The sequence below is a fragment of the Bombus flavifrons genome, chromosome 4, assembly GCF_040668555.2.
Source record: "Bombus flavifrons isolate JBK064 chromosome 4, iyBomFlav1_principal, whole genome shotgun sequence".
Lineage (NCBI taxonomy): Eukaryota > Metazoa > Arthropoda > Insecta > Hymenoptera > Apidae > Bombus > Bombus flavifrons.
This window is the reverse complement of record NC_138445.1, coordinates 14,916,114-14,941,369: the sequence shown is the minus strand read 5'-3', so window position 1 is coordinate 14,941,369 and position 25,256 is coordinate 14,916,114. Positions and strand designations below refer to the sequence as shown.

Below are 25,256 nucleotides of genomic sequence, written 5' to 3'. Positions count from 1 at the left end.
GAGTTCGAAGTAATGAAAGATAATCTTGGTTATTTATATTTTCGTTTATTTTTCTATTCGAACTACGATAGAGCAGAGTAATCCTTTCTTAATTATCCTGCTCATAAACGATGTAACTCGGTTATCGTACACTATGGAGACTCGTAATTACGCGCTATTTCCTGCATAATTATATCACATTATGGTTCCCCGTTGGAGAACTGTCATTATCTTCTTATCGTTTAAAAATAATTTTATAACACGCTTGCGTTTATTTTGACAACCTGCTTGTATATATTAAAACTTCATACCCTTGGTCTTTAAAGTCTGTTATTCAAAAACAATTTGTTACTGTACAGTGTGAGTCGTCTAGGAGTTTGAGCTGAAATAATGTCGATGCTGTAAACTCTATTAAAAAATATATGATTCCGTTTAAAATGGCAAAGTTGATCTCCACATGAGCTTTACGTGTTCACCTACAGAAAAGTTAGAAACATCAAAATATATCCTCCTTGAAGTCATATACCTTTTATCTGAAACATCTTTTGGTATAATTAGTAGTAATAGGAAATATTTGAGTTCAAATTCTTAGGTGACTCACTGTGTATAGATATAGATAATCGATTTCTGTGAATAATTTCTACGCAAAATTGTATACAATTTACGATTACCTTGATACACGATTATAAAAAGGATTTCTACAATTCGTATTGTTAGAGATATTTGAGTATGTGCCGTGTTCTGTTAGAAAACACGCGATTGCAATACTTCATTAGTGTGTTTTAATGAACCGATTAGTATAATAAATGTTATTCTTATACGATGTTTGGAATATTAATATCCCATATTATTGTCGTAATTAGTATTATACTTGTCAGCATGAGTATTTTTATGTCACTAACGTTTATTTCTTTTTCATAATGCTTCTAATAATAACATTTACTTAGGGTAATTTATTATTACAACTATATTTCTACTATATTTTTTTAATTAACATTTCTTGAAATATACATATAAATATATATATATATATTATATCAGAATTGTCAGTACTCTTCTATGAGATTCATGTTTCTTTTTAGTATCAATAATAATAAGTATATATTTCTTCAAAGTAGAATATTGCCAATATTTATCTACTAGTGTTCACTCTTTTATAATAAATTAATATCTTACAAAGCAATATTTTCTGTAACATCTTATAATTATATGATATGTAATTAAATGTTCTGTTAATAAAGATTTTAATTTTAAGAGAACTCTTTTGAATATCTAAGACAAGAGAAAATTAATTTTTACGTCAAATGTCAATAATTTAGTTGTGTAGATTACATCATAATTTTAAATTAGAAATCTAAAACTCCACTTTTTAATGGTACGGCGTTTGTTGTTTAACATCTCTAACAATAGTAATCATATAAATTTTTACATTAATTCCACAATTTCCCACGATAACGTCAAATAGATTCATCTATTAATAATTTAACAACTTTGTATCACTATTGCAAAAATTATTATAAATCGCTTTTACACGTAATATCAATATTAATTTGATGTTATTCTAGGAAAAAATACGTATAAAATAAAGATTTTACATTACCTTAGGCTTAGTACAAGTAGAATGTTACATTTCTCTGTACGCGTTTTCGAATGCTTAAAAATGTATAATAAAATTAATTCGATATCTGACATTGTGTGAAGTACATGCACGATGCTATTTGTTACGAAGTAATCCCGAAGAAATTTTTCGGGCGAGATTCAACTATGGATAAACAACTTTTAACACTTCGGATTGGTATACTTTTTATAATTGTTCGAACAGTAACAAATTCAATCACTACCTTAAATTCGCATATACGATCATTAACAATACATTTATTTATAGCATATTTTTATCTAACGTGTTTAAATCTTCTTATGAAATTTTCCTAAGTAATATCGTTTTCTTCTCCAATTGGGATTTAAATCGGACCATTCGAGTGTTCATATTTAGTTCAATAAACCGACTATGTACTCCAAAGGATATTCGATGGTGCAGTACAAGTACAAACAATTATCCTTTTAATTATTACAAAAATGCAATCGCTGGATCATGTTATAACTTGTAACTTTCAATACTTCGTATCATAGAAATATGTAAATTACATTTCTTTTCTTTCAGACGAAATCGACAACGATCACCGGAATTTCTTGAATTTTGTGCAGATATTAACTAGATTCGAATAATTCCCAACAACACCAATCCATCTTTAACTCGGCAACCTTCGCTAACGAGCAACGTGTAGAAACTTGAACAATGTGAAATTTCCGTACACGCGCCAGATTACGTTCGCATTTCCATTTTTTTTTTACAACGCCTCGTTTATATATTATACCTGTCCGATGGTACAAAGGTGGTTTCGCGATAAAGAACGAAGAAAGGAAAGAGTATCGAGATCTCTGGGGCAACTTCGTCACTTCTTGTCTTCCGGTTGTCTCTCTACGGTGACGTTACACCTAAATTGATCGTTCTCAAAGCTTTGATTCGTCGCGCCGTTTTGCTTCGAGCATTCCTTCGCTCGATCACGTTCGTCGGTTTGCATCCTTTTCAACCTCTTCACACCGAACTTCTTACTCGTTTCGGATGGCATTTTTTCGATTTTGTCAAGATTCTTCGCGTTATTGATAGCTTCCAGACTGTTCGTCTTTCGATTATCCGTTTCTTCCTTGCTAAAAGCCTGATTGTCGATTCCGGCTAGATTGCTCGATTCGTTCTTATCATCGTCGTATTTCGCGCCTTTCTTTTCCTCCAAAGCGATCTCGATGATGCCATTTTCAACACCGTTTTGATTGCCGAGGTTCTTCGGCTTTTTCTTCACGATGTCGTTACCTTCCACCTGTGGCTGCTTTTTCAGGTAAGCCACGTTGAAGATGTAGTACATTATACCGGTGATGAGAGTTATCATTGCGAAGATTCGATAGGTCGGTCGAGTGCCAAAGGCTTTCATTAGATATCCACCGATCAAGCTTCCTGAACCTTTGCCTAGAAGCATTAAAGGAATGATCGTTATTGGTAGATTGTGGACTGTTATCGTGTAAAAGTAGGAAAATACACGGAATTTATATATATACAGTGTATAGATATTATAATTTGTTATAAATATACAATAAAACTACTCGTTATGATTGTTAGTAAGCGGAGCAAATTTCCACTCTTTTACTTTTGTTTCGAAAGATATGAAATTGCATAGAAATTCGCGGTATAATAATTACAATTATATATAATCGTATAACGATATAATTAGAACGGTATGGTGAGCAATGCGTGGCGTTTATGCATCTAAGGAACGCGAAATTAGATTTAAAGGCTTTTCATTTTAAACGAAAGTAACAAGTATGACAACGAACGATAATAAGACACGATAAGTACGTTTGAAAATAAATACTAAAATATTATTTTCAAAGATAATTATGTCGAAACGATTTGTAGTTGTCAAATCTACGAGTATCGATCTAAGTAACGAGCTAATATCAATTGACTGCTGATGACGCCACGTTGGCGTCACGCGCACAAATTAACGAGTTTAGAAAGAAATTCAGTCGCAATGGAAGGTCAACGCGTTAAAAATCTAGGGCAGAAAAGGTTGTAAAATTATCCAAGAGAAAGTGTTTCTCACCGACTCCGTAATAAACTCCGCCTAATAATCCCTGTATCGAACTGTCAGTGGTCGTAGTGGATAATTTCGCTGCGTAAGTAACAGCGGCGGTGAAACTAAGTGACAAGGTGACAGATTCTAACGCTTCGAAAATAAGAGTATGCCAAGGATTGTATATCAAGGAGTATCCTGTAAAACAAAAAGCAGTTAAAAATCAATGAAACGTAAAGCAAGTTTTTTTCTACATCTTTATACAATGACTTTATATGAAAACCTAATTACCAGGTATAGAAATAAAAAATCATGGTAAAAAGTACGCAAAGTAAATACTTTAAATACATCAAGTGTATTACAGTGGCGAGTGAACGATATCTGTTTCGTTCACACAAATTCACTAGCTTCGAATACCATCTAGATTTAATTCTTAAAATTATATGCGCGTGTGTGTGTTGCATTATCTCATGTCGTTTTATTTCTAACGTGTTATTGCATCACTATTTCCTGTCCATTCTATATTATCATGTTATTTGTATCTATGTATCTACCTTTACACGCTACCATAAAAATTTGTAATCTTTTCTAAGATCGCATTCTCCTTTTCTCTTTCTTTTCCCACCTCGTCGAGCCAGCTATAATTTAGTGAACCAAAGAAGCAACGCATAATCTTCGTAAAACTTGTCGATTAAACATCCTAACATCGACTTCCTTATTCTTTCATTTACATACATGTTGCTCTGGCGTTATGCTAAGTGACGTTATCCTCGAGTCGGCTATCTCAAACTCCAAAATATAAAACATGCCTAAATAAAGTTGCTTAATAGCCAGTTGTTTTTTCATTTTACCAGGGCAAAGAAAGTTCTATCATACGTTTATCAGGAGCATCATGCAGATGAAGTAGACTCGTAAGAATTAAAAATGAACGCTTACCGCAAAGTCTTATGGCGTAAAAAACGAAGCCTATAAAAAGTACATTGGCATGGCCGATCTTTGATATGATTGGACCAGATAGTACCAGTAATGGTATACCGGCAATACCGCCTACGGTTATGGTGATGCCCATGAGTGATCTTGATCCTCCTAAATCTTGTATCAACCAAAAGAGGAACGATTCGATGTATCCCCAAGCAGTGCCTGTAGAAAAAAAGAATTTATCTCGACAAAGTCATCAGGCTATAACGTATTGCTCGCGTTAAGCTCATTAAGCAGAGATATTCTTTTTAAAGAAGTTTACGCTTCTTAGAATTTGTTGCGTTCATAAATATTTATCACGACGAAGGAAAAACTGACCAGAGTTTTTGATTAATGACGCGTAAGTATATCTCGTTTAGTTACATTGTGATTTTAAACTGTAGAGAATATCTTGGACACTTTTTTCTTTTTGAGGTACGAGAAAATGAATTTTCTCGCAGTTCTTACAATTCAGAATGTTTCGGGGATGATTAAAAACGACGTTATGAATGAAATTTATAGAATCCATTACGCGTTTTGTTCCATTAACTTTTCAAGCTAATCCTCGAATCGATATTCTCCAATTTTAATTGATACGTTTCAATATGTTCACTCCTCAAATTAAGATTGATGTTAACAAGAATAAAACGAGCGGGACGGTGCAATCACTGCATTTAACGTGACTAACGTTTCAAGTTCTAAAAACTTTTGATGGATGTTCCAAGTCACGCGAACACCATAGAAACCGTTAGATCTTCTGATAAAAATTTATACAAAATGATAAATTCGTCGTATGCACAGTTTTCCCACAAAGAAATCTTTTAAATGGTCCTACAACAAGAAAGTATAAATTTTAAACAAATTATGAATTTCGATCATTAAGGATAACGAAGATTTAAAATTGTAGTCGCTATAAAGATCGTCCGATAATTTCATATTTGTAACACCATTCAATGTGCTTAAAAAAATCTATCGAACAATTTTGCGATAGAAACGACAAATTTTAAAATTATACTTGACGTTTTAAAAGTACCTTTGTGCGTTTAAAACGAATGAAAGAGGAAGTATAACGCAATCGGCGTTTAAAATCGAATTACTTTAAAAAGTACGCGCAATTTCGCAGCATCGATGAGGAATGTCAATGTCACTGCAATTTCATTAGTCGATCAGTGTATCAAAGATTAGCGGAAACCAGCAATGACGAAGATTACGCAACTTATTCGAGCTTTGCAAGTTCACAGCAAGTTAAGAATTCCTACGATTCGATAATTCAACAGGGCACAATTTCTTCTCCCGCTTTACATCAAATTGTCAAAACAAGAAATTATTACTAATGCTACTACTACTAATATTACTATTAATATCAATGTTAACATTAATGATTGCTATTGACGTAGAGATTCTTACCGAGAATGAAACAGGCGATAAAGAGAGCCGCGGCCTCGATGTTCCTTAGCACGGTGAAAACGTCGCGAACCACATTTGTAGACGGTGACTTGAATTCCAAATTAATGGCGAGCATTAACAGCCCTGAGATAAGCTTCAAGCCTGCGTACAAATAAAACGCTGGCCTGCAAAATGTATGTCATTTCTGAGAATTTCTACATTACTTCTATATTATATATCATTTTTACAAATTCATAGAAACGAGACGACTAAACGTCTTTGAAACGATGAATCTTTACCTGAAGTCCGTGTACTCTTTGCCAGTGCTCGCGTAATCGATAAGCAGACCAGACAGTGGCGACGAAATCATGCCACCGATACTGCCATAAATTCTTTGAAGACCATAATCGGCCTTTTGTTCGCGCAATATAGCGATCACCGCACCCTCGAACATAGCGAACGTAGTTCCACCGATGACACCTGCGAATAAATTTCGAGACGTCGTTCTACGTTTAATGAAAAGAAAAAAAAAAGTAAGACAATTTGAGAGGAAACAATAAAAGATGCAATATTCACCGATAAACACTCTAATGGCGAAATACATCCAGAAAGTTACTCCTATGTTGTATTCGATCACTGTCTTCTTGTTCGAGCACATCTCCTTACGAGGCGCAGTGACGATACATCTTTTGCCGCAGTCTTCCGCGTTTAGGATCTTGTAAGGCTCGGAGCTCACGGAGTAATTAAAAAGTGGTAGAGTCACAGATATCCTGTCTGTATCCAGATCAGGATTCCCACAAGTGATCTTTTGAAATTCGTTTCCTGTCCACGCGATTTCTTCCGATAGGTATCTTCGTCGTTTCATCCCGTAATCTTCGTCCGTGGCTTCCAACGTTTTCAACTTCGATTTGTACGAATGATAATTCGTCGTTTGACTGGTATTGTCCTGAACGTTATATAACATACAGTGATTAATACACGAGGAATAACGAAGCATAACGTATGACAGAAAAAATGATCGAAAAATCCCATACTGGTTGATTCTTATTTAATTCGCGACAAAGCATCTCTCATTGGCAGTCGTATCATCTTCGAGCAAATTTCATTTTCACTGAACTAAGAAAAAGTGTTCGTTTTGAGAGTGTTTTTTTTTTTTTTTTTAATGAATATTAGTTACGCTAATTCGTTCTGCGTTCGAAACTTCTTCGTGTGAAACATATAGAGTGTGAAAAGATAATTAAAAAGTATATCTAGAAAAATACTAGCACGTATTACATAAATATATCGATAAAAAATAAAACACAAAAGTATCTCTCATTTTCGAAGTAAGCGCGTTACTAAATAGACATTTTCTTCCATTATTTCACAATTATTCTACTTTCTCTATTTCTTAAACAAGTATCGTGTATTTTTTAAACGAGTCTGTCTATGTACTTCACCTCTCGTGATATAACCGGATTGAAAGTGCAGAGAGTTCGGTTCTCGTATATTCTGTTCGACATGGCAGGTTCTAGGGTCGATATTTCGAAATCTTCGATAAATCCCGACACGGTGCATGAAAACTCGTACAGTCGATTCGATGGAAAGAAGTACTCGTTTGCATACAGTTGACGAATCGACGTCCTGAAGTACTCGTTGTTCTTTAGCTTCCGGTGCTCCCTTAGGTCTTCTTCTATTTCCTGTAAAAAATTGTATCGGTTAAGAGAACGTAATGTACAATTTTTATCAAAATTATCCCTTTCTACGATTCTTTGCTAAAGATCAATTAAAATTACTTCATTCCAATTACGAGATATTATAAACCACGTGGAATCGATTACTTAAAATTGCTTAAATCAATTACCTGTGGCAATTCGTCCTGAGCAATCGAAAACCTGAACGAAGAATTCGCGCCAGTTTCCATGTTGTATCGTTTAATCGTGTACAGCCTTGACGACAAAATTGACTGCACTTCGGTGTCATTACGAACGTCTAGACGACACATGTAACTATAAAAAGGTAGATTAAACGTTTTTAATTAAAAGCCACAATGACGTATACGTTGATATTTAACGTTGCGTAAGATGATTTTAGTTTTGCTCGTGAAATAAAATCCAGGTTAATATAGATTGCCATTGTAATTGCGGATATTATTTAAAACGTATTTCAGAAAATACGCCGTATTTGGTTAAAGGAACTGTATCGAATCGAGCAACTTCCATCGAGCATCTATAATTCCACAAAGTTAAACGCGAGTTTAGATCAAATGATCGTCAACATACGATACTAACTTAATTTTTGACAAGATTAAAAAAAAAAAGAATAAACGGAGTTATCGGATATTCAATGAACAACGGAATTGGTTCGAGTATAAAAACGCAGAATCGTTCGAACACGTATCCTTACCTACCCGCAACTCTCTATCCTGGTGGAGATCTTGGACTGCAAGCTGGTCTCGCAAGGATGATTTTCGCTCATGGTGTAAAGCAACCCATTATTCCCTGTACAACCGAGGTCCATAACGACTCTGTCTGGAAATTCCACTGTTATCCTACCGATCGGCACGAGCAGCAATAAAAGGGCCGCGACTCCGCCGAACGATGAGAACAGAGATAATAAGATCTGAATGAGAACATAGTTTCAATGTCAGTGGTTTGCTTCCTCTTTTGCTCCATCTTATCGCCAACTAACGATAAATCGAGAGACGAAATTCGAGCAACGATCGTTAGAAGAATTATGGTATTTGAAAGCGCTATAGAAAGTTAAGCGATACGAACAATTTATTATTCGTATCGAGAATGTAGCAAACGATAAGCGATTTAAACGAATCGGCATTTTTCTAAGCGAGAAATTGCAATTATCCCGTGATACAATTATCGACGTTGATATTTACGTGTGTAAAAAACGTCAGTTTCTTCTCGAAGCTCGAGTCGACGAACTTGTGCGATAAGAAAAGAAAAAACGTGTCGATTCGTGTGGTTTTCAATGGTTGATCGAAGCTTTCGTCGTTTATTGAGCGCGGCAATCTAATATCTACAGTTTGTTGGTATTCGAGTGGCGCATATGGAAATATCGTGATCGTTTAATGCAGTTTTACTTTGAAATTTCCCACGCGATCGGCGAACATTCCAGCCAAGGGTGGCATCACCATTGCGATCACTGGCGTTATGGCGCTCATTATGGCAGTTTCTTCCACGTTTATGCCAAGCTCCCTCATGTGTATCGTCAAATATGGATAAAGTACATAAAGCGCTGAAAACGATTATTAAAGATAGTATTATTACATTACGCAAAACGTAATAATCTCGAGAGAGATTGAAAATCGAAGAAAAAGTTAGTTGAAATACAGCAAAGTGTTTATTTTAATTATTTATTAATAATTTAATTATTGTATAGATAAACACAAATAAATTATTATAGAATTACTATTACCTTATATAGAATTAAAACGTAAATGGATGTAGATAAATTATCACAAATTAAGAATGAAATGAATCAAGAAAGAGATGGAAATATACCGGAAACAGTATTCTATTCTAAATACAGAATTTAAGACCTTGCCAAGTGCGAAAGTTAAATCAGCACTGCGGTTTTTCCTTCAAATTATTCACGAAGAAGGTGTAAAATGTGGTCAAAGTAAATTGGCAACAAGAAATACCGCTCAACATATATATTACTGTCGAGAGAATGATTTAGTGGATATTTCAATGTATATACAACGTACTAACTTATGATTTAATGGATATATCAATCTAACCTATGCTTCAGTGAGTATATGAACCGAATCTATCCTTTAACGAATACAACTTTCGATGTTGTCCTAAGAAATTACGTTCTCCTATGTATTTTTAAACTTCCACGTAACACCAAATTTTTTGCAATTTACTACCAACGATATTGGTTTATTTGGTTTGTCTGGTCAAAGAGTAGCAACTTCTGTGTTATGATGGATAAAAAAAAATTCCGGAAAAAATAATATAAATTTTCAGTAAAATGTTTTTCGAATAATCATTGTAACGGATCAGATTGTAACAAATCTATAGACTCATTCGCGTAATTTTCGAATAAAACGAAAAGTGGAGATATTAACACTTGCTGTTCAACTAACTTTAATTAACGATCGATCAATCGTGAGAAATACTTACTCGATGCTTGAACGAAGAATATCATTTTAAGAGGTAGCAACTCCTTGTGCCGGAAGTCTTTGATGATCCTCCGGAAGAAACTCTTGATCAGCATCATTTTGTCGTTTTCGAGGAACGATCAGTCGTGTGCAAGAGTTTCGTAAGTAATAACAGCGTATGCTTCCAGTCAAATATTGAGAATGGCATCAAGCACCACGCATATTTTTAACAACACAGCGTCACCGTTGCATGCTTTTTATTCCCACTGAAAAAAAGTGATCGCGCTTCCTAAGTCAACGTTTCGACGTATTATTGCGACCTACATGACGTAACAATAAATATAACAAGGCAGTATTTATTTAGCATAGCATCATCATAACTTAAAATATGAATTAAAAAAAAAAGAAGAGAGAATAAAGCAAATATAATCGGCTCGAATAAAATTTCACTGACGCAGCTTTTTCGAGAAAATATATAATATCCGTCGGTTTAAAAATAATTTTACACGCCATTGTAAGTACGCGCGTATATACTACTTGCGAGTGTCATGGCATTATAAAACGTTAACGAGGACGGAGCGATAATAATCGGAAGAAAGTTGGATCGAATGTTAATCAAGGTTTACAATGGCGATACGAATTTCGTGGCAGAAGGCATGCCAAACTTTACCAAATCGATTATGACACATTTATTCCATGAAAATACCGTTGCTCGCAGACGACCAACTTTGCACCTCGGCTGGGGTCAGCTGATTTTTTCTGTGTACGATCATCGAGTACTGTACTACATCCGGTAACACGAGCCATTAGCTGGTCGAACGGGTGCAAATATTTATTTGAAACAAACTTCTAGACCTACTTCGTTACTTCGAGTTATTGGAAAATGATGATAGACGACGTTTGCCATTAGTTACAGCGTAACAACGAACACTGTTGTCTCTTCCTTTTGACACTATAAAATCATATTTGAGTTTCGGAAAATTGTTCATTACGCGCGCTATGAAATTATTTACAGAGACGTAGAAAAGCTCCCGCCTATATTCCAAAAGCGATATGCACAAGAATTAAATCAATTGATAGAGTACTATGATTGGTAGATTTTACTATATTACGAGCAGTGATATTAATCGTTGCAATATTAATTCTACAAGATTTCGTCCGTTTATACTACGTACAGTCCACATTTCAATTTCACACTAAATCTTCTTCTTCCGACCAATCAGACTAACATAATAAAAATCGTAAAATCCTGAAAAATGGATTTGTACATCATGTTAACGCGACTATCTTCTTCAGATTTCGATTATGCGCTACTATTTTCGGAATAGAGATGTTTAGAACGAGGGACTCTCTAATAAAGGCTTGGTTATTGACAGTGGACAAGAAACGGTAGCCGTGACAGTGGATGATGTGTCAATACGAATGTCATGACTTTTACATAACGGTTTAACAATTCACGCCACACACCATGAATGTTACGCTGTTGTACGTCAGTTTCCGCTTTGAAGGATCAATGACGACCAAATATAGGTATCTATGATGTTTAATACGATACCGATTCCCGACGCAATCGAAGAATAAATAAAAGATATAGATATAAATAAAAGAATAATTAGAAAATTTCTCGTAACGGCACTTTCTGCTACTTTTTAATGAGAGACTCGATCTTAAATCAAAGCTACGAATAAACTGTTGCGGGGAAATGAATAATTCAAATTGGCGCGTGTGTCGGAAACGGCGGTATAGTGAGATGGTAATTACGCATCGTCAGGTTACGCAATTCTGCATATACGCGATGGAGCAGGTAGCTGATTATCCATGGGTTCGATCTTTTTCCGCTGTTCTGCTCGTGATTTATTGAAATTCGCGGTTGTCGTACATTAACCTGCTCCAAGTTCCAAGCTGGCTTAATTTCCTTGTAATCTGTATCGTGTCATGGATATTTTCCATACGAGTAATTTCTAATTAACGAAACACTATTATTATTCTATTACCATCTTTATCGTTTAACTCTAATTAAACCACCTTTCTATGCTTTTCGATTACGAAATATTATTTATTATTTACTAGACGTGTTTCCAACACATGTTTCTAGTTTATAAGATCATTCGTTTGATTCTGAAAATAAAACTAGTTTAGTTCCGCGATGAACACGTTTCTTAAATGTTTCGAACGTCACCACGACCCTCCTTCGTAACGTGATCTAGTGCTTTCAAAAGATGTAATGAAATACAACGAAATATAATTTTTAAATCGTATCTACGTTCGAAACAAATTGAATTACGCAAAGGGATACCGTAATGAAATATCTTGGAAATTTCATAGGATCGTACGATTAAATGCCAGTCCGTAAGCGCGTCGTTCGTTTGAATTTCGTGTTTCCTTTATCGAATTGCTGATTGTTTTTAAAATTGTCGATAACGGTGTCGCTTGTACGAAATTCAAGAACCAATCCATAAACCGAGTCTCGGATATCGCTGTTTGTTTCGCGATCAGCTCCACCAGATGTGTTTTAAATGTCCGGCACGTACCCTACTCGTTCCATCAGCTGTGCAAATCAAATGACGTTGCAATAACCGAAGATTTGCGTTTCGAAGCGTTAAAGGTATGAAATTGACGTCCGCGAATCGACAATCAAATGACTTTTTATATAACTGTATTTCTTTCGCGAGAGTAAAAAAGGAAAGTGTTCAAAAGAAGAAATTAGAACAGGAAGTCAAAAGATCACCGTCTCCTTTACCAAAGTCATGGGAAGTACGATTTGCATAATAGATGCGTCATGTTAGTCTCATCGTGTATGTTAACTGATAGTTATTTCTAATTTATGCAAGATAGATAAATCGAAATTAGTATTGTAAGTTACGGTAGATAATGCGCGATTGTAATTCTTTTAATCCTCGTAATTCGCTGTAATTTATTGTCTCTCGGTGACCATTAAACAAGCTAATGGTAAAATGTAACCTAATGACAGGTTAGCCCGAAGCACAATACGAAATTGAAAACCTATATATTTTTTCTCTTCTATTGTAATTCTCTTGCTCTATACAAATTGCAATTTTTATTATACATATTATTGTGCGTTATATAGTACATGATAATATACATATAACAAGTAAAGGGAAACTTTTTCAATTAATTAATAATTTACGATATGCAACAATCATCGTTTTTTTTTTTTTGCTGTCGACACCTATGGAGCATGTCAATAATAATTTCTATCTTGTAAAAACTATTGTAACCATCCACTAACGTTATTATCTGCTTAGTGAATTATGTATTATCGTAGAAAACTACACAGTCGTATTTGAGAGTTCAATTTTTAAAAACGAACGCGACATATGCATCGACGATCGCAGTCTACCCTTATCATAGACCGACTCTAATCGAGATTAAGAAGCAAAAGAGCCAAAACAGTCTTAAACAAAGGATTACAACAATCGAACGAGACGTTAACGAGACTAAACATCTTCTGCTCGGTTACGAAACGATTGAAACCATCGAGCAAATACCACACGTTTTCACAAGGAAACCGTGCATGACTTCTCTTCAGGGATGAATTACAGCAATCATTACCGTACCTCAACTACAATCACGATCAACGCGTAAAAACTCTCTTTGAAACATCATCGATCGAGATGTGTGTCGAGATACACGACTTCTCTGATAAATTCTTGAATTTTTCCTTTTATACCGAGCCACGGAACGGTGACATAACGAATTGAAGGTCGTAATGATATTTATGTGCAACACGATGACCATTTCCGGAGACTCGAAGAATGCTAATTTCAGCTATTTTCAGTGAAAAAAAAAATCAGAGTTCAAAGGAGCTCGTTTCTTCGGATCTTTATAGATCTTACGCGTTTTCTTCCGTGTTTCATGAAAATTTGTTTTCTCTTTCTCTTTTTTTCTTTTCTTTTTTCATTGGGCGCAAGAAATAATCGTGTCCTTGTCATCTCGGCAATCTATAAGATTATTTTGTAATTTAACATGAATTGTGGTTTGTTTCCGCGAGTAGAAGAAGATTATCTTGCGAATAACGTAAGAGAATTATGTCAGAGAAACTTTTCTCGGCGCTATTTGTTATTCTAAATGGCATCGTGACATAATCGATATAACAGAGGGGGAAAATATTTTTCGTACTTCTAACGCTAGTAAGATGCTTCGTAGACTCTGGTCACGCGAATTACTGATAGAATTATTAAGTCCACAGTTTACGGATGAAAGATAGAACAACGAATTTTCAGTACCAAAGTATCTACTACTAAGGTTTTCGTACCAAGTTTATGAAATTCAGATTTGATGATCATCAAAAATGGAAATTATATATGCATTCAGAATAGACAAGAAAATGGTAACGAATAGATCCGAATCGTTCGTACAAATCGATAAATATTCCATAACACCACGGTGGAGCGTTGATTTTATGCTTTATTTATTTCACCAAGTACAAAATAGTCTCTCATAATTCTTTTCATTAGATAACTCTCATCTACTTAATTTTTAGAAAAATAAACGCGACGCGAGACATTGCAAAGAAAACAAAAAGGTATCAAAAAGATAGTTTATCCTTAGTTTATCATTAGTTATGAAGTGATTTTTTTTAATCGTCAGAAAATATTCATAAAGAATAAAATATCTTTCGTGTCTTAATAAAATTAATAATAATAGCTCTAGATCGATATACGATCTGCTCGTAGCAATGCAAATTTACAAGCTACTCCATTACAAACATTAAAATGTCTCTCTGATGGTTATGAATATTTATCGACATATCAAACACGTTTCAAGACACATTTCTTCGCATTTTTTGCAAATAATTTCTTACGTTTCTCGTATTATTTTCCCACTGTTATATTCACGAGCAGTTTCCCTAACGATAATGAATTAACCATATGTTACTATCACACTGAAAAGATATTCTATGTATCATACTCAATATGTTCATGATGTAACGGTGTTTAGCGTTATTAAATACCGCGATATCTCATCCGATATTCATTACTCGTCGATTCAGACATTTTTTTCCAATGCGACATGTTTCCATATCACTTTTCATACTTGTTATACCTATATATTCAATTAGTCACGTATAACCAGAATATTAAATATCAACAATTTCGACGACATCTATTTATTATAAGCCGTTTCTCTACTCGAGAAGAAACTTTCCCGGTATCTAAAAAATTCACTCGATAGAAACTAACTTTTACGCGCTTACTTCGAAACACTATAGAAACAAGTTTTTCCCATTATAAAAAAAGCACGTAACTCTCGACTCCTTCGAAACTTTCATCTACCCTTCATCGTTGTTTCGTCGTTTTCCAACTTCCAAAGAAACAGAAGAGAAACAGGAAAATATACGTTAAAATCACTCGGTCGAGAAACATAACTTTTTCGGTGTACTTTATTTCTTCTGCTCCTTTCCATCGGAAGACTTGGTGTCTTGGTAGACGAAGGCGACCTGGTATTACGAGATACGGCACGGTAATTACCGCGAATTGTCAGCGTTATCGGAGCTGAATGTTGGCCCATTACAAATATAATTGCGTAATTCGTAAGACGTCGGAGTTTGTCGGACGAGCCGAGTGTTAAGTATCCTCTTCCTGAAACATTCTGCTTCTCCCTTTTCGTTCCTTCCTTTTCCTTCCGTTTTCTTTTCTTTTCTTTCGGAGGCATTTTTTAACAACAGCTAAGAAACAGTAGGAAAAAAGGCGAAAAATTTGTACGAGAGATTAATCGCGCATTAATCGCGCTAGATACATACGTGTCTGATTAGAATATCACGTAAGATTACCATTACCAGGCAGTATTTACGTCGTTCGTCTTCTCTTGAACTTTTTTGTTAGCCTTGGTATGCGATCGTGTTTGCTCGAGTTCATGCCTTGTCGCGTTTTCCATTACATTCCGATACGGTGTCATTTTTATTCTTCCAACAATGGAAACACTTAGCACACAGTCTGCGATAAACTTTACAATGTAAACGAGCCATCCGCTGTTTTTAACCATACGAATATTTCAATTAAAAACACGGTGGTATATATTTGCAATGAATAGCATTGTATAATATACAAGGACTGGTTCGTGTAACCTAATGCAAGTTCTTTCATAACGATGATCACAATTAGGAAAAAAAAAAATGTAATTGCTGCCTACGGTTGCTTGATAAGCGATTCAAACTTGACTTTGTTCTTCTTTTCTATTCTTCCTTCGATCGACTTTGAATTGTTAATTTGATTTTAATTGTACCATCAAGGACTCCTTGCCTGATAATCTATCAGCTGATACTCGTTATTATATTCGAGTAATTTATTTCTATTTCGACGTTGTTTCCAGCAACTTCGACGATTTTCATTGAGCGAACTCACTAACACCTAACGAACATGTAAATTACTCTCATATTTTAATATTGAACGCCACTCACACTTTGGGAATATTCCTTACGTTTTACAGTGTACATAAAATTAGTCAGTTGAAAGATCGATAGCTAGTTTCAATGGCGATTCAACTTGACAGGAACGTCGACGCCAAAGCAAGGACGAGATTTTGTAATTGTTCGCGACCACGATTCTAATGTGACAGATGGAGGCTCGCGAAGACAAGCAGAGCTCAAGTAGTACGGAAGCATCGTGGCTCAACAACTCAGGACACGTTTTCTATTCAAGGCTTGGCACGCGTTACTTATGGAAGCTCGCGAGAAGAGTATGCTTTTCTTGTACTGATTTCAGTTTCTTGACGTGGTCAGCCAGCGAGAAAGATAATGTTTAGACCGGAATTCGAACAAACGAATACCAACAACACGTTTCATTTACCTATTTTGTCGTCAATTTTACTTCCAGCAACTTTTCGCCCAATGACCCATTAATTAATATAAATTATATTCGATTAATTTATATTTATTTTAATTTTACTCGCAGAGACTTCTTGCGCATTAATTTATTAACTAGTAACGTTAGTGAATTTGTGCAAGTTATTCCTTTTCTTGTTTTCAATTTCACAGTTGTACATCGAATAAGATTTGTTTTATCGTTAAACTTCAATTTTATCAGCGGTGGTTAACTTGCAAGTTGTGTGTTTAATTAAGAAAGATTCAGATTCGATTATTAAATATCGAATAGATTCGATTCTTCATTTTTCGAATGAAACAGGCAGAGACTTTTGAGATACTTAGAAACTGATTTTTTTGTTAACGTGAGGTCAGAAGATCTTTGGCAATCATTGTATGGTATCATCGTCGTTACACTTATTGTAACTGACATATTTCGCTGTTGAAAAGAAAACGAAAAAGATTTAAACAGCAGTCTGGAACATTGATTCGAAAGAATTGCATTGGATCACACACGTATGTATACGTGTGTATCGTCATAAATCTTCGTCATTATCTTATTTTATTCGATTATGTGCCGTGAACGAGCGAAAAGGCATTAAAAATGGCGCAGCGCGATACGGATGGTTCCATAGTATCTCGTTGTTTACTATTATTTTAATAACGTCATTCGACGAACAAATTCAATAGCGAAACAATTTTTTAATAAATATTTTTCAACGAAAATCTACTAGAAATCAGCGACTTTTCAATATCGCAAAATTAATACCAAATCATTTTGGTATCCGCGAAATAGTACGTACCAATAATTTGTTAAATTACATTATTTTCAACATTCCAAAAGCAGCCCTTAGACTGAGACTAAGATTCAGATTAAAGTCACTCGGATCCTCCGAATTTAAAGCGTCCAAAAGAAAGAAAAGGAGAAGGGAAGAGTGAGAGAGAAAATAAAACAAAAGACATGTAGGTCGACGTATCGCAAATTTGAAGCAATTTATCCGGCTCCTTAACAATGCCCATTACGACGTATTATCTTATTGTCACGTGAAAATGAAAATGGAATAATGGAGGCATGTGTAAAAAAAGATGTTGACGCATGTGTATCGTAACAAGCAGCTCCAATATCGATTATTAGTTTCCAGCAATTGAAACAATTAAGAATCATTCCTGTCTCGTGTATTTTCCTACTTTTTTCATTGTTCGTAATTCTACCACGAACCTATTGAACATCTTTTTCCATTGAAAAGTCAGCGATTTTTTCTCCTTTTTCTTTCACATATATTTAGGTTGTCGCCTGTACAGATTTCATTTTCTCAGATTTACGATCTATGAAACGCGACAACTTCGGATACGATCTTGGTAAGCTTTTTAACGCGGAACAGACTGTAAGTTGTAAAATGATTCCTCGTTGCGCAATTCTAATCCAGTTACTGTTAGATCTGTTTCTCGTGTCGTTACATATTTGATCGCACAGCATCGATGTAACCGATGTTCTAATACGATTCGCAGATTCGTTTTCAAAATTACGATGCATCAACGAAGTATTGCAACTTGGTCTTCGGATCCGTAGAGATTTCAGTTAAAATCTTTTAATATTATAACGATGCTTGATATCCGATTACATATGAATTCATTATAAACTCTAATTCTCAACTATTATCTTTTCGGTCTGTAATGTATATACCTATATATTCCATATATACATATCGAATATTAGATACCTATGCAAAAATTTTCAATGATTTTCCTAACGCGCATAATGTGAGAATGACAATCTGTAAGGAAGAAAGTATGTTAAATCCTTGATTATTCAACGAGTAACTTGTAACGAGTTTGTAAACGCTTAACACTGAAATACGAAAAATACAGAATAATGATTAATGCTATTAAAGACTAGTTATTGAAATGATATTGTGGCACGAACAAACTATGATTCATAATGAAGAGGCTGCTCATTCAATGCAATATTGTTTAGGTAACAAAGGTGGGTCGGTTATAACTGAATGGTTTTTCTAGGTACACGTGCGTGACTACTGAAAGGTTCCTAACGATGATTAGCGCGAAGCAAAAATTTTAATGAATTTATTACTATTAGGAAAAATAAACATTGAATAAAGATGAAAATAAAAATCTCTCGTTTCTTTAATGTCATCTCATTTTAATTTATTATACAGTATGATCTATCTTCATGTATTATTCTTTGTTGCATGCAAATTAAAGTCCATTAAAACAACGACAATTACTCTACATTCATTATTTGTGCAGTTCTTAAGGTTACGAACCCATTTAGAAATTAATTTTTGTTAAATCAACACCAATATTCCAGCGTCGTGCCTTTACCTTTCCAATTATCTTGCGAGTGAGATACCTTTCTATTCCTTAGCGATGTATTGCGTGATTCTACAGTTTTCTCCGCGATATTTACTTTAAGGATTTAGTCTCATTAGCATTCGAAAAACTTACTTCATCGAAATAGCTTTTACATAAATCACCTGCGAATATGAAATGACACAAAGAAACGAATAGATCATTTTTCGAGATGCATCACGTGCATCAAAGATTCTATTCGAAGAAGGAAATATCCGCGCGTTAACAAAGACATTTTTTTGTAACTGAAAATCGGGAAATTTTTCGTAGAAATTATTTCAAATAATAAATAAATTTCAATAGGGGAAGTTTGCCAGATTTCAAAATTCCTATAAGAATCGTCACTGAAACATTGCCGCTTAATGATTCTCCATCTCTTCACAAGACTAATACCTCGTTATTTTATTTCATCGTTCCTTTCCCTCACCGTGGTATCGGTTTGCTAATCTTCATGACATAGATTTCGAACAATAAGCAAAATCTATAGTTACGTAAACACGGTGACAAGCGTTGCCAAATAGGCATGCAGATTTACGAGTTTCTCTCGTGGCAACCGAGTATCGCGCTTATGATTGGATATTTTAACCGCAAAGGTTCTTTTTCAGAGCTATGTCGTTTTCTTTAAGTCCATTCACACAGCGATAAACCTCGTATTAATGAAAATGTACAATTTTACTTCGGTAAATAGCCGGCAGTGTTTTATTTTCGTCTAACGACTCGAAAATAGCTATTTCTGTTTATTCTCGGAGCTGTTAAACTTGGAATAATCGATATCCTGTAGCTTTTGCGATATTTCCACGATAGAAGATCGATTAAAATTTCATTCGTTCGTACCGATCGAAGTACCATAAGACTTTGCACGATACGATTATAAATAAATATTATATAATAAAATTATGAGAATTTGCAATGAAAGCAGAAAGATCCGTTTTTGACATTTTTCTGGACTGTGAATTCTCCCAAGACTACAATTCAATGGAAAGATCTACGGAGATCGAGGGCAAAGAAACGCAGGTTCGAACGCAACAAAGTGCAGCGTTGTTCCATCGCTCGAGAGAAGAAAAAACAATCGGTGAATCGGATCGAGCGTTCCATTTCGATTTCGATTTCGATTTCGATTTCGCTTTCACTGTTACGAACGCGGCAACGACGGCGACGCGACGCCGTCGAATCGGGTCAAGTGTATTCAACAACTATTACAGCTCCTATGTTACTCCGTATGCACCTCCGGAGTCCAGAGCGCATTCAAAGGAACTCACAAATTACGTTGTTAGTAGTCCGCGACACGCGTCACCGTGGATGACAGATCGTCCGATCTGCGTCATTGATCAATACTCCGAATGATGCGCCACTCAAAACAATTAGAGGATCACGTTTCTGGATAATGCACCCGGTTGAAACAAATATAGGGAGTAGATGGATTGCCATGGGAATCGTTTACTCGACTATCATCACTGGTACGCATTGTCGTTAAATTTTTGCGTTGGAAGAATTGTCCCGCATCATTTGCCTCTCTCAGTTAAACATCTCCTATCGTCCGCTGTTTGGAAATCGCAGAAAATTGCAGTTTTATCGTTTGTTTTGCGTCCTATCGTTGTCCATGTTTGCATTTGGACGAAGATTAATATTAATTCTAATTTCAATTCTAAATTATGATCTCATTTGATAGTAAATAATTCAAATATAAAAAGAGGTCCCTCCAGAAAGTAGTAAAAATAAAGAATATCGCTATCGCTTGATAATTCTGGTGTTTACAAAGACGTAATCGTCATTGAATAGACGGAAATCAACGTAGGTGCATGACAAGGCTAACCTGTCAACTTCAAGGATTAAAATATGATTCGGATTTATCTGTCATATCCTGCGGATCTCAATCTTCGCCGCTTCTATCTGATCAAACCGTCTCCGCTACTACTGCAAGTGTTTTTTCTTGTTTCTTTTTCCTTAAAAAATAATTCTTTGCTACGAAGGATGCGATACTGAAATATGAATACACAACGGTGGTTAAATGTGAATCGACGCGAAAACGCATCATAAATTTGGCAATTGCAGTTCCGGATCGCTTTTCCACGATCAAGTTGATATCTATTATTAGTGAAAATTTCCAAGACACAACAACAAGATCAGGTCGATCTACTAATATTAGTAATCGATAAATTATAGTATTACAGAGCTTAGGTTGCGAAACGTAGTAAATATAGATAATCGAACAATCGCCATTATGTTTCTTGAATAAAACGACAGGTGTGTGTTTTGCACGGCTATTTCCATTCGCCGAAACTTCTGTATTTTAGTTAACTCACGCCAAATTAGCGCGTCTATCTTCTCTATTTTTTCCGTTCGCAGAATAATTTATTTTCGTTTAAAACGTTATTGCCTTTGATGTCTCTTAAAACATTATTGTCTATTTTCTGACCTTCGTGGTTTATTTCCTATAAACAAATGACCAGCCACCAGAATTTCGTAAAGCAACGTTGAAGTCTCCTAACATTTGCGTAACCTTCTTCAAATGCTAAATGTATGGATTCTACGTTTCTTGGTGGCACCTTTTCCGAGTTCAAATATGAAATAGTCACGTCGTGCTAAAGAGTGAGAAAAATAATCTAATTATCAATGAAAAATAATCACAGGACTCTCTGAATACTTCGACGAAATATCTAATTAACGTATAATATACGTTACAAGTGCTTTAGAACAAATTTCTTCCTCCTTAACGTAGTTAACGTAATCAATAACGATGGACGATGGGACATCGTTTAATGAATGGTCCCTCAAATTTATGCACCGTGGCGACGACGTATTTCGTGCGCAACAGTATAACGTTTTTCAATAATAATTACACTATTATCAGAATATCGAATTACGTATCTGAACACAGCAGACTCTCTCTGAACAAATTTCTGTGATCTAAAACTTCTCGTCGTTTATTCTTCGAAACAGATATCGTGACATTATAGTAGCTACAAGCGCAAATATTCGAAGAAGGCAGATAAAATGAAACTGTCTGCGAAGATACGCGAGAAAATTGTTCGAAAATTATCCGAAAACGGGCAATAAAAAATATCCGACACAAGCTTTTCACGAAACTGGCCACCAAAATTTCTTGGAAACAACGAAATGCCTTTTAACCGCGCCAGCGTTTCTTTTCGCGAACCACCGCTGTTAAAAGTAATCCAAACGTTTAAGAGGTAGTTTCAGTTGCTCCAACTTTTCTTGCTCCGTTTTATTAAACTTCCGGAAACTCGAGCTCGTGGAGGCTACTCTCCACCGCTAAAAATAGCGGATGCGAATTGAAGATTTTAAAATTCACCGAATGTCTTGTCGGGGGCGATCTCGCTGAAAAGCATCGCTTTATTAAAAATTCTTGCCTATTAGCTTCGCTACGACTGCCAAGTCCGTCCACAGCATTGAAAGGAACTCACAAATTACATTATTAGTACCCTCGGACACGCGTCACCGGTCACATCACCGTGGACGAGCGCCGACAATTTCTGCAACATCGATGAATGCCACTTTTGTACCTTCTATCGCGCTTCTTTTCCCCCATGGACAAAATTTTGCTACACTTCACGGCGCGGTGTTCGAACGCTGAATTAACCGTAACATCGTGTAAACGGTTAGCCTGTCCACCGGTAGAAATTGCACAAAGATACTCATGAACTCGCGGCTCAGTTTTGTAGTCTGCTATATAAAGTTGAAGAAACATTATATAATTTACATATTTTTACATAATACGTTAGGCTAAACTTCGAGCTAAACGTCATCTATCATTTGCATAACTTTACACAGTGTATGATTAAGTAGAACGTTATTTATAATAATAAAATACGAGAAAAGTATGGTCGTAGCTGATTTTCAGGTAGTTCCCATCGTTTAGAAAGGTGGTTTTGTTTCCTTATGGTTATCGCTATTCGTCTGGATCGTTTATTTCTCCGATTCCTAATATTATCTCGATTCGATTCTAATTGTTTTCTGAATACCCAAGTTCAAAAATTATTGACAATTAAAATAGATTCGCGTTGGAAAGGATTTTCAACGGAGTTCTGGTATTCGAATGGGTCTAGATATTAGCAAGACTGGACGAGTTTCGAATATATTTGTTTTAGAACGGTGGCTTATATCGTTACGAAGCTTCAGCGTCCAACTTGTACCAGAGATTATTTCAAAACGAAACCGCATTATCGTGCAGTTACGAAGCTAAAAATTCCCATGAACCGGATTTCATATTCACAGGACGATCTTTCATAGACGTTATGATAGAACCTCGCTATACTCACAACCCGGCAGCTCAACGCGTGCACAAAAAAACGTCAAACAGGAAGCACCGACATCACCATCCAATAAACAGACTATGTCTATTCATACCACTCAAACCACCACACGCACACGAGATACTCTGCCTCTTCATTCACCTAACTATATCAACAACAATTACCCTGAGAGTAAAATGAACAACTTACGTACATTCGTCCACCATTCAATACCAGGAAGTAGAGACATCAAGCAATTCGTCGTTCAAAGATTCTCGGCCAGCCACGAGGACGGCCTACTTTCCAATTTTTTAAAATCGCCCCTCAAATTCTTCACCAAATCCAATTCTTCGCACTCTTTCTTCAACTCGGAATTTTCAAATTTTCTATCCCCTTTATTTTTATTTTCTTTTTCTTTTCTGTTGTTTCCGTTTGAAAATCCAACTGCAAGATTCTTATTAATAAATTCTAATTCAAATCTTCTAATTCAATTCTAATTCAAATTCACGAAACGAAGGATCGCGAGACGAAGACACTCGGATGCAAGGATTTTACGTGATACGGGATTATCGTTAAGAATTCTTATGTCTGCGTGTCCGATTGACAACAAAGATCGAACAACGCGTCGAAATCGCGGTTCTCAGACCCTCGAGAAGTGACAGAATCGCCGCTGGGTCCGTTCTGCGCGCTGTCAAGCGCAATACTGCCAGACCCGATCGTCGATGGCAACGCACCAGCTCGAAAATACGTGTATTCTAATACGCCAATCGGATCTAAGACCATGACCGCGACGGAACACGTCGATTTACCTGCCCATTGATAGCCGGTATGGACGATAAGGAACCGGTGCAACCGTTTTTCGTTCAATTTTATGTAATTTTTCTAAGATACAAGCGTTTCATTGGTCGTTCACTGGTTTCATTGGCAACTTGATTTCATCCATCGATTATCGTGCATATCGCGTGTACGATGGTGTTTGGTAAACTGTTTGATGGATCGGTTGGATTGTTGGTTTTAAACAGCATATGAAGTATTTAATATAAACCAAAAAAAAAGAAAAAAAAAAAAAGAGAATCCAAATAGCGAATCTGACATTTAGTAATTTATTGCGATTTATTCTGATTTATTCTGATTCATTTCAATTTATTCTGATTTATTCCGATAATCCGTACACATCGTTCCTGTTCGAATCGGAAGTGAAATTGAAATTAATCGTTCGATCTTATTCGTATAACGGTATCGCGAGGTTGTAAGATTATTTTATCTGTCTGGTGTCAGTTGCCTGGTGAACAGGTAGCAGATTTCTGCAACTTTTCATCGCGACGAGTTGCGAATCCTTGACACACATCATTATGCCGTTATTAAGGCAGGATAAGCACACCATATAGCGGATTCGAAACGGATGGATTCACCATTAATGGTGATACGTCGTGAGGGATCAACATACTACGTACGTATAGGTTCGTGACTTTTCCATCTATTTTATTTCTTCTTCTCCTATTAAACTATCAGGCGTATGAAATAATTTTGTCTTTTTTACATCCCTAGGTTTGTGTTTAATTTTTTCGTTAACTTGCGAAAAATATGAAGTCACGTGTCATCAAAGTAATTTCATAGTCTCGTGTTGATATTTGTAATTTCAGATTCTCTGTGATACACTTCTGTTTTGACAAACAAGAGGCGCAACATATAGTGCCATAAATTGTGTCTTACCTCTGACACTGAAACTAATAGATTATGCTCTGCGTCAACGCTTCATTACTTTT

The 25,256-nt window shown here is 35.5% G+C and overlaps 1 protein-coding gene across 2 annotated transcripts; it reads right to left on the bottom strand.

Annotated features, from left to right (window-relative positions):
* Positions 1–13: 13 nt before the first annotated feature.
* On the bottom strand, positions 14–24,209 carry LOC138178726 (uncharacterized). Of its 2 annotated transcripts, none has more exons than XM_069110905.1 (12): positions 23,701–24,209; positions 10,073–10,316; positions 9,025–9,179; positions 8,338–8,549; positions 7,792–7,936; positions 7,388–7,627; positions 6,525–6,894; positions 6,248–6,428; positions 5,970–6,133; positions 4,542–4,745; positions 3,636–3,803; positions 14–3,001 (listed from the first exon to the last, which is right to left on the bottom strand). In XM_069110905.1, the coding sequence occupies exons 2-12, from the start codon at positions 10,167–10,169 to the stop codon at positions 2,433–2,435; spliced, it is 2,505 nt and encodes an 834-aa protein (XP_068967006.1). In that variant the 5' UTR covers positions 10,170–10,316; positions 23,701–24,209; the 3' UTR covers positions 14–2,432. The 2 variants fall into 2 exon arrangements, with proteins under 2 accessions (XP_068967006.1, XP_068967005.1); XM_069110904.1 differs by having other exon boundaries at positions 23,705–24,209.
* Between the last annotated feature and the right edge of the window lie 1,047 nt (positions 24,210–25,256).